The 9,802-nt window shown below is 39.8% G+C and overlaps 1 protein-coding gene across 1 annotated transcript; it reads left to right on the top strand.

The window, feature by feature from the left end:
* Nucleotides 1-102: 102 nt before the first annotated feature.
* Nucleotides 103-4,679, top strand: LOC101174176 (peroxiredoxin-6). Its single transcript, XM_004068172.2, has 5 exons — nt 103-272; nt 1,309-1,465; nt 1,937-2,080; nt 2,386-2,532; nt 4,416-4,679. The coding sequence occupies exons 1-5, from the start codon at nt 181-183 to the stop codon at nt 4,539-4,541; spliced, it is 666 nt and encodes a 221-aa protein (XP_004068220.1). The 5' UTR covers nt 103-180; the 3' UTR covers nt 4,542-4,679.
* Nucleotides 4,680-9,802: the final 5,123 nt, after the last annotated feature.

A 9,802-nucleotide genomic window follows, 5' to 3' on the forward strand; every position in this document is an offset into this window, starting at 1 on the left:
TACAGGTACGTTTCGTTTCTTTTGTTTGTTCGTTTTTTGTACCCTTATCTGATTGGTTACTGGTGGACGTAACTACGTAAGGTTTTTAGCCCCGCCTTATAGCGTTCATTCATATTTGGCAGTGAACCACAACATCCTTTCTGCCCTGTTTGGTAATCGAGAACCATAACTCGGCTGACCATGCCAGGAATTCTGCTCGGAGACGTATTTCCCAATTTCGAGGCGGACACCACCGCCGGGCGGATCAAGTTCCACGATTTTTTAGGAAACTCGTGAGTGCGCACATTACACGAGTATATGATTATGTGCCGCCTGCAGTTCAGGAGTAACCGCTAAACTTGAGGATAAACCAAAAGGGAAATAACGAGATCTTCTAAGGGGGCTTTTATTTGACTATGTGTTGGACTTGGTAAAGCCGGGGCGATGCCGCGAGCTTCCATAACTTTTTTAATTTTTCGTCTAAAGTAGTGGGTGGGATTATAGGGGGCATTTGAGGACTACCACAAGCAACTCAGAACCAACTCAGTTGCTGCATTTCTGCAACATCCGGGTTTGTCCATTGAACCCTGTTCCGAAAGTCGTGCGGTTTTTTGTTTGGATGAACCCGAACCACCGTTAGTACCTGCTGGCATCCCCCCCTGAGTCCAATCCTGTTTGGACCGGTCTGTTATGAAACAGCAGATCACTGGTTCCACATGTTCCTATCAAAACAAGAGTTTTGTTGATCATTTATGATGATAAACACACTTGTACTCTTTCAATCGTAAAAGGATGTGATATAAAAAGCTTTTTTTTTTTTTTTTTCTTCAACAGCCATCATGTGACTAGTTAAGCTGTGATCAGGTGGTAACCACGCTGCTTTAGAAGACCATCTTGTGGTTTTCTGGTTTCACTGTGTTTAAAAAAAGACAATAGACTTGTTGTTCTCCAGAAATACAAATGTCATCCTTCTCTTTTCTATTTTTGCTTTTTTTTCCCGCCCTGGGAAACCCATCTGGATTCAGTGACAGCTGTCGCTTCTGCCTAGTAATGCTGTGCTCTTTACTTTTAAAGTTTTGTTTCTACTCCCATGCTCTGCACTTGTTGTTAAATAATTAATTTCAGTACATAGTTTAAATGGAAACCACCTTTCAAACACTTCAGATGAGCATTTAGAAAATTTGATTTACTGCAAAAGTGAAATATAAACCTATTCCTAGATTTTTTTTTATTTTTATTTTTTTTTTTTATTTCCAAGGTTGCTGGATGACGGTGATTGCACAAATACGGCTCTTGGGTTTGTCATTCAATAAGTGTTCTTATCTGCAGATGGGGGATCCTGTTTTCCCACCCGAGGGACTTCACACCTGTCTGCACCACAGAGTTGGCCTGTGCGGCCAAGATCGAAAACGAGTTCAAGAAGCGAGGCGTCAAGATGATTGCCTTGTCTATTGACAGTGTTGAGGACCACAAACATTGGAGCAAGGTTGGAGAAGCACCTACGCTGCGGTTAAACTCTTCCAGTGCGTGCACTGTGCTTCTAGGTTGGAGGAAACGCTTACTTTAATGTGAACGCTTCGACAGCTGTCATTAGTCAGTGCACTGATTATCATTTGGTTAGGTTCCTTCTGTGTACTTCCCCACCATATCTCATATCAAAGTTCCTTTATTTTGACTAGAAAATTCTGCTTCCTTCCTTTTTTTTAGGAGCTACATTCTCTAAAGGCTTTAGTTATTTATAAAAGCAGTTTTCATCCAATCAACAAAAAAAATGCTTTGACTTTGCATTTAAAGTTTAACAGCACTTTCAGTATTTTAGCTTAAATGTATTCTATTTAACACAGATATATTTATGTTAGGTTATAGCTAATATTCTGACCTTTTGACCTTAAAGACCTTTCAGATCCCAACTTTTAACAGCCTATTAAAGCTACGCTTGTTTCTTTGTTCCACACAGGACGTGATGGCGTTCAACGATGATGCTGGGAGCCCTCTGCCTTTCCCCATTATTGCTGATGATAACAGAGAGCTGTCGGTCCAGCTGGGCATGCTGGACCCTGATGAAAAGGACAAAGACGGCCTTCCTCTCACTGCTCGCTGCGTAAGAGAGCCGGTCTCTCATCCATGCATTCATTAAAGGCATAAAGTCAGATTGGAATAAATAAAAAATAAAAACTCTTTATTTGGAGCTAAACTTCATTTTTTGAATATTCAAGATTGAAATGAATGAGAATTTTCCTTGATTGAGTAGAATATCGTGTTTAGTCTTTAGTTATTAAGCCTCCCTGTTCTTTAAAACATGCTCCCTGAATACCTAAAATGTAAAAATAAACTGTAACCTCTATTAATTGACATGTTTCATCATAGATCTTGATACATGTGTCGTCTGGTTTGATTCCCTCTCAGGTCTTTGTGGTTGGTCCAGACAAGAAGCTGAAGCTGTCCATCCTGTACCCCGCCACCACAGGGAGGAACTTTGATGAGATACTCAGAGTCATCGATTCTCTGCAGCTGACTGCACAGAAGAAAGTCGCCACGCCTGTTGACTGGAAGGTACACCTTTGAACCATGGACTCCTGTTTATGACAAGTCTATTACGAGGACAACGGCGGTCATAAAGCTACTTTTGGCTCCTCTCTCCTTGTGTGGGGCGTTACGCCAGGGGGATTGGCTCTCCTTGCGATGGGGCCCAATGCTGCGGGGGGGCTGGGGGACGGTTGCCTCACCAATCAGGGGGTTAGTCTGCCAGCTGTCCCCAACCTTCCCTCAGCCTGCGATGCTCTTAGGGTGTCAACTACTTGGCAGTGGCACCCCCTTCCCATGGTGGCTACATGGAATTGGGCTCTTGATTTTAATTGCACCTTAGACGTGTAGAACCCTTGTTAGGGGGGGTGCTTGGACATCAATTTTCTCTGCAATATCAAAATCATCCAACTGGGTGGAAGACCGCAGAATCTGGCAACACTGCTGGTAGATGCGCTTCCTTGTTTGGCTCCTCTGTGACACGCCGACACAGTGGCTGTATTTCCTGAAGCAATTCGTGCACAGACACAGGGTTTCACTTTATGAGCTCGACGCGTGAGCCGACACACAAGGTGTATATTTGAATAAACCCCTTTTGTAATTGAGACTAAACTTTTATTAATTAGATTTGTAACAGTTTTTTGTTGGACCGGACGGAAAAGAAAAGGAGAGAAGAAGAAAAGGGTGGGGGGAGGGGGGTAATTATACATCATAAAACACCAAGTTGCTGGAAGTTTATAATCATTACTGCCAGGTTTAGATGTACAACAAATCTAAAATGGGCGGGCGGGGCTTGTCCTTACACACATACACTTAAATGTTACAAACATACCTGTCTGCTCCAATAATGCTCACATACAAACAAGTCAACATGGACATTTTTTATTTGATTTGAAATGGTTTATTTCAAGCAATCACAGCAATTTGCTAGAAAGGGAGTAGAGGGAAGCAAATTTATATAATCCCACCCCTGATCTACCGTGACCATTTTTATTGAATGATTTATCATTATCCGGTTCATAACTTTTTATTAGATATCAATGCCTTACCAACACAGTTTCAGGTCATTAGGATTGCTCAAGTATCAATAAATCACATGACAATGATGAATCACTTAATTATTATGTAAATTAGACACAACTCTATTTTGTATGTTAACATACCACTTACAGATGAGTTTTCTAAAATATATTCAGATTATTTTCATTGGGAAAAATCATGATTATGATTAAAAATAAAACTATATCAGAAAATAAACATAACAAATCATGACTTTTTGGAGCAAGTGAAGTGCTATAATTAGAGATCAGTCACTTTAACCATCTTCAATAATTGATTAAACAATTTTATTATTATTATTTTAAGGTAATGCTGTGGAATAAAAAAGGGTCCATATCCTGTCAATTGTCCAAATTCCATCTTCTGCTGATTAACAACCGTTCTTCTGGGTTTAACAGAGCTCTTTTCGCTGTAATGTCTGCAGACTTAAATTAAGGTCCTTTTCCTTCTGCAGCTGTCATCAGATAATGTTCACACACCCATACTTATGCCTTTAGACCAACCCATGTGAAACATTTTATTCAGTCGCTCAAACTATTTGTGCAAAGGTGATATAGCACCTGTGTTCAAGTTAGTGTTTCTGTTCTTCTGAGGTGGATGATGGAAGGAAAAAGAAATGGGGGAGAGTGCCCAGTCATCCCCACACCAAGGCCGTAGTGGTACCCCCCCCCCCAACACCCGCACTGTAGCAGAGATGGAGGACAACATTTCTTTTAGAAAAGTATCAGGATAGAAATGCCCAAAACTTCAAAACATTCCTAATCAGACAGTTTTCAGTCAGTGCTTTGTCCATATTACACTAAATGCACATCACATAAATTCAAACCTCCTTTCTTGTTGACTGTCTCTTGCAGCCAGGTGATAAAGTCATGGTCATCCCCTCTCTCTCTGATGCTGAAGCTGCTTCCCTGTTCCCCCACGGCGTGACAACCAAAGATCTTCCTTCTGGAAAGAACTACCTGCGTTACACTCAGCCCTGAACACCTGCGGCTCTGGTGGAACCTCCGATGCTCGCAACCAATCTCATTCTATGATTTGGTGTTTCATATTGCTATTAAGCACACTGTCGCTGTGAAGTGCCTTGTTTACCTAAAATAAACCCACTTTTCACAGACGCATTTGACTGTACGCCTAATGTTGGTACACATTAAGAGCCGTAACGTCCTGCTCCAAAGCAGGGTTTCTCACCTCCAGCCCTCAGGACACACTAACCTGCTTTAGAGTAATCCTTGAAGACCCATGTGCTACTTGTTTTGTTATCATTTCTGTTCAACCTGCCGCAGGTCTGTGTTACTAATGTAAAGATGTCAGAGCAGGGGGACAGGCGCCCATGAGGCCTGGATTGGAGCATTGCTGCTCTAAAAGTTTGGTAACTAGTTCACCACTAGATGTCCTCCTTCAATCCTAAATGAAAAAGAAAATCTTCACTTCTCTTTTGCTGCAGGACTGTCTAGTTTCAATAGATGGCAGTACATGCATAGAGGTGAAAATGTGAAAACATCAGCCATCAAGGAAGTGTTCCTGTAAAGATGAATTATTAATTTCTGAAGTAAAATTTTCACCTAAATCATTCCTGTCAAATTGGCACCAATTTATGGAAGTCATCTGCATTAAGTAGAGGCTCCCACGCTATCATATTACTATGACGTTTAGGAATATGGTTGAAATTCTGCAGAACATATCCAATAACTCGAGTTTAAGAAATTAAAATACTTCTGATTAAGCCTGTTTTAATTGATTTGACCAGAAAAGCAATTAAGATGATTTAAAAAAAAAAAGTATTTGTAATTAAATACTTTTAGGTCTTAAATGTTTAAACATTTTTGTAACCCTTGTTCTACCCTAGGCACTTTAACGTTGGGAGTGGGGTCATCTAGACCCACTAGACAGTGCGCTGAACCTTTTCTCTTCAATGATTTGTGATCTTCACTGGTGTCCATGGATTACATGAAATCTTTCCACCTTTATCCACCTTTGTCATGGTAGGAACAACGCGTCAATGTAAGGGTGGGTTCATAGGATAGCACAAGGGTTAAGGTGCCACAGGAGCCACACCCGCGCTCCCTTTAAGATTTAGCCGCTCCTCTCTTTGAACCTCCATGGACCCGTACAACCCAAAAACTCACAGCACCCAGATGGGTCACCCCATTACATGGGTGCTTTCACAGTTTTTTTCCTAACTAAATTATAAAGAATGAATAGTTTTAATCAAATATCAATTATTGTATTTAAAATATTTAACATATATTCATGCAGAAGATGGTAAAAGCCCCATACTTTATAGCAATTGCTTTTAATGTTAGTAAAGATCCTCTTTTATCCAGCTGGACATAGTTTCAGATTCCTATATGTTCAAAACGCAAACCTTGTTTCTCTGGAGAGAAAAAAAGACAGTCAAATCAAATAAAATTCAATTTTCTTTTTTTTAATCCTCAAAAAATTTGATTTATTTTTGTAAATGGTTGGAGATTCACAGCAAAACCCTACCAAGAATTTTTTCATAAATTTCTGCACACCTCACATAAATTTTTTTTTTTAGATTTTAGAATTTTTAGATTTTGTGTCTTTGTGTAAGTGCCTTTACTTCTTTTTTGGTGTTTGAATTAGACCTGCATTCTAAAAATATAGGGAAAAATATTATTTTTGATAAACTAAAAGAAGTAACACTAAAGCTACAATGAAGCAAAAAAAAAGTATATCTCACCAATTCTGCAAAGTATCTCACTTAAAGAGAAGTGAGAGGTGAGAGACACAATGTTGAAAAATAATCCACGAAAACACAGATTTTTTAAAAGAATTTACTTGTAGAATAGTTCAGTAAATACGTATTTGTTCAGTTCTCCTCAGTACCATGTCAAAAGTTTCCAGTAGTTCATCAGGTTTACACACACTGTCGCCGCTGTTTTGGTCCATTCTTCCATGTAGATCTTCTCTACAGCTGTGATGTTGTGAGGCTGTTGCTGGGCAACATGGACTTTCAACTCTCACCACAGAGTCCTTATTGCAGGGGTGTCGAATTCAAATAAACAGTGGGCCAAAAAAAAAGAAATTCTGAAAGTCAGCGGCCAGAGCGGTTCAATGTTTATTGAGAATGTGCAAATGACTGTATTCCCTGAATATAACCTGAAATTGACACAGCCTGTGGGACATTTAACAACATTAATCATGACATACATTTTTAAAATGGGGTTTTTCATTTTTATCCACTGTTCCTTTTTAATGCAAACTTCACACTGCCTAACTGCAAGCAAAACAATAAAGAAAAAGAAGTTCATGTAGCAGCTAGGAATAAAAAGTGTAGAAATGACGGACATATTAAAGCTCAATACTTTATGTTGAACATTAACACATTTATACTTGAAACTGACAAAGCTCACGGGACTGTTTGTACCTAAAAGAACATTAAATATGAAGAAATTCAGCTGCACTTATCTTCTAAAGAATTTTCAACAGCTTTTCTGGATTTGTTTTCAGCTCAAAATGTTTTTCTAAAGGCAAGGAAAAGCCAGTATACAGTATAATTCTGTGTGAGAAAAAATCATAACGTCACAAAAATAGGAAACAAGAGTTAAAGCTCAGTTGACCGTTCTGCCTGAAGCTCACTTACATATATTGTGTGTTTCATTTTAGATACAACTTCATCAACGTTAGACATCAGGCCTTGGCCTAAGGAAACATTTGAGATCGAGTGTAGGCATCTCCTGTCTTATCTTCATCAAAAAAGACAAGGACTCATGCTGACAGTCTATCAGAATTTGCAGAGCATCAGCGCCTCGGTGGGCGAGCGTTGATTAAATATTGTTACATTTACAGGCTGTGTCCTGCCTATGGACCTTGAATTGACAGATGTGCTCTATTGGATTGAGGTCCACAGACTGGCTCAGCGTCTCCGAACCCTTGTCATGCTTTCTATGTATCCATTCATTTGTGTTTGGGATCTTTGTCATGCAAGAAGATCCACTCGTGTTTGATCCTGAATGTTCTCACTAATGGAAGGAAGTTTTTGAACCAAATCTCACCATTCATGGTCCCATTCATCCATTCCTTCATATGAAACACTCCTCCTGCCCTTTTGCTCACCTGTTTACATTTGATCTGGTGTTTTGGGGCACTTTTGAGCACTGCAGGATTGACATCATACCAATGTCCCATGCCACTATTGTAACCTTTGTTACTGTGGTCACAGCTCTCTTCAGGTCATTGACCAGTTCCCCCATGTAGTTCTGGGCTGTTTATCCATTGTTTTCAAGTTTATTTATATCCCACCGGGTAAGATCCTGCATGGAGCCCCAGGTGAAGGAAAATTGTCAGCTATCTTGTATCACTTCAATTTTCTAATAATTTCCTGCTTATCGTAGATTGGCGTTCAGGTAAACAATCTTGTCCCTGGTGTCCTTTGACAGCTCTTTGGTCTTGGTCATGATGGAGAGGTTAAGGTGTGACTGTTTGAGGGTGTGGACATGTGTCTTTATACATAAAACCAGTTCAAACAGGTGACTTCAATGTAGCTAACCAGTGGAGGATAGAAGAATTTCTTAAAGAAAAAGTAACAGGTTTGTGAGGAACATAATTTTTGGTTGTTTGTGGGAGTTAGAAACTTATTTTCTACATCACAATACAAAAAATACTAACAAACAACACGTTTTCTGGATTCCATGCATTATTTTAAAGTTAAAGTGTATCTATGGTAAACATTGCAGACCTTTCTTATCTTTTTAAGTGGGAAAACTTCCAGAATCAGTGACTTACAAAATACTATTTGCCATATGGAAATTGACTTTGTTAGCCGGCAGAAATACAAAATTATATGATAATTAAAACAATAAAACAAAGTGTTTGCTTTAACTCTTGACAAGTTACCAAAACCAAAGTGTCTGTTTCTTGGATAAATTCTCAAACTGTCAAAACTAAGGATCATATTAACCGTGTCTTATCTTAAGATGAGCAGTGATCCCACAGGCACACAATCCACCCCGCTCCCTTTCACTGAGGCTGAGGAATGCTGAGGTCAAATACAAAAGATGGGATTCCCCTTACATGAGGAGGGAGGCAAAGAGGCTGCAGGATCTGATTTTAAACATGCACTTGTGCTGTTGTCAAACAAAAATATGAAGGAATTTCTTTTATTTCTTCAGAAAGAAAATAGTCTTTAAATGTAAGGACAGAAAAATCCTCTAACTGACATGTTAGTCCATGTATCCATCAGGTCTATCTCGCTCTTTACATCGTCTCTATTTTGTCCCTTTCTCCTCTACGGTGCGGGTTTTTCCCCAGATGTCATCCAAAACAACATCCACCAGACGCTCTGCTCAAATGCATTTTTCAAATTCCACACTACAATAGGTTGTGCCAAAGCAGGAGATTTGCTTTGGGTGTCAGATGCTGGCCTAATTGCCCACTACTTGCCCCCCCCCCCCCCCCCCCCCCCCCCCCTATAGCCCTGTTCATATGTCAGCTTTCACTTGTGAGCTATAGAGCCAGCTCATTCCCCCTCGCCGCAACGTCTCGTGAAAATAATACCAACCCCATCCCAGCAAAACACTACACCAGCTGTGTAGTGTGTACAGATATATGTTTTCAGTGTGTGATACACACTGCAAACATATATCTGTGTCTAACAGCACACTTATGATCCGGCCTTCATAAACTCCACTTTCTCAATTCTTCCAGATCAGGTGCTTTTATGCACAAATATCTGGATGAGAACAGACTCCATAGGCAGGTTGGTATTTTTGTTGGTGTAAACAGTACATGGCGTGTACTTATATAGTGTTTTTCTACCTTGCTTTAAGGCCCAAAGGGCTTCTACAGTCATAGTACAGTTCACCCCTGCAAACACACATTTACATACTGGTGGTGGCTCCGCTGACTTACACTGACACGAACTCATAGCGAACAGAAACAATGTGGGGTTCAGTGCCTTGCCCAAGGACACATACACATGGGTTGGCAGGCCAGGAACCAAATCTATGATCCTTCAACAGGAGGCTGACCACTCTACCTCTGCACTACAGCCAAGCATGAACAATAAAGTTCATGCATAAAGTAAGTTTATTTGGTAAAAAAGACAAACAGGATTTTGACAAAATTCAAACACACAAACACTTTTAATCAATCAAAAACCTTATTTTGCAGGATGAAGCTTTTCTATCTCCATGTATTTTACATTTTTGGAACATATTAAAATAAAATACTGTACGCCTGATGGTAGATTATATTTTGCCTTGCAAAAAAAATTCTG

This window comes from Oryzias latipes, chromosome 4 (genome assembly GCF_002234675.1).
Source record: "Oryzias latipes chromosome 4, ASM223467v1".
NCBI classification, from domain to species: Eukaryota; Metazoa; Chordata; class Actinopteri; order Beloniformes; family Adrianichthyidae; genus Oryzias; species Oryzias latipes.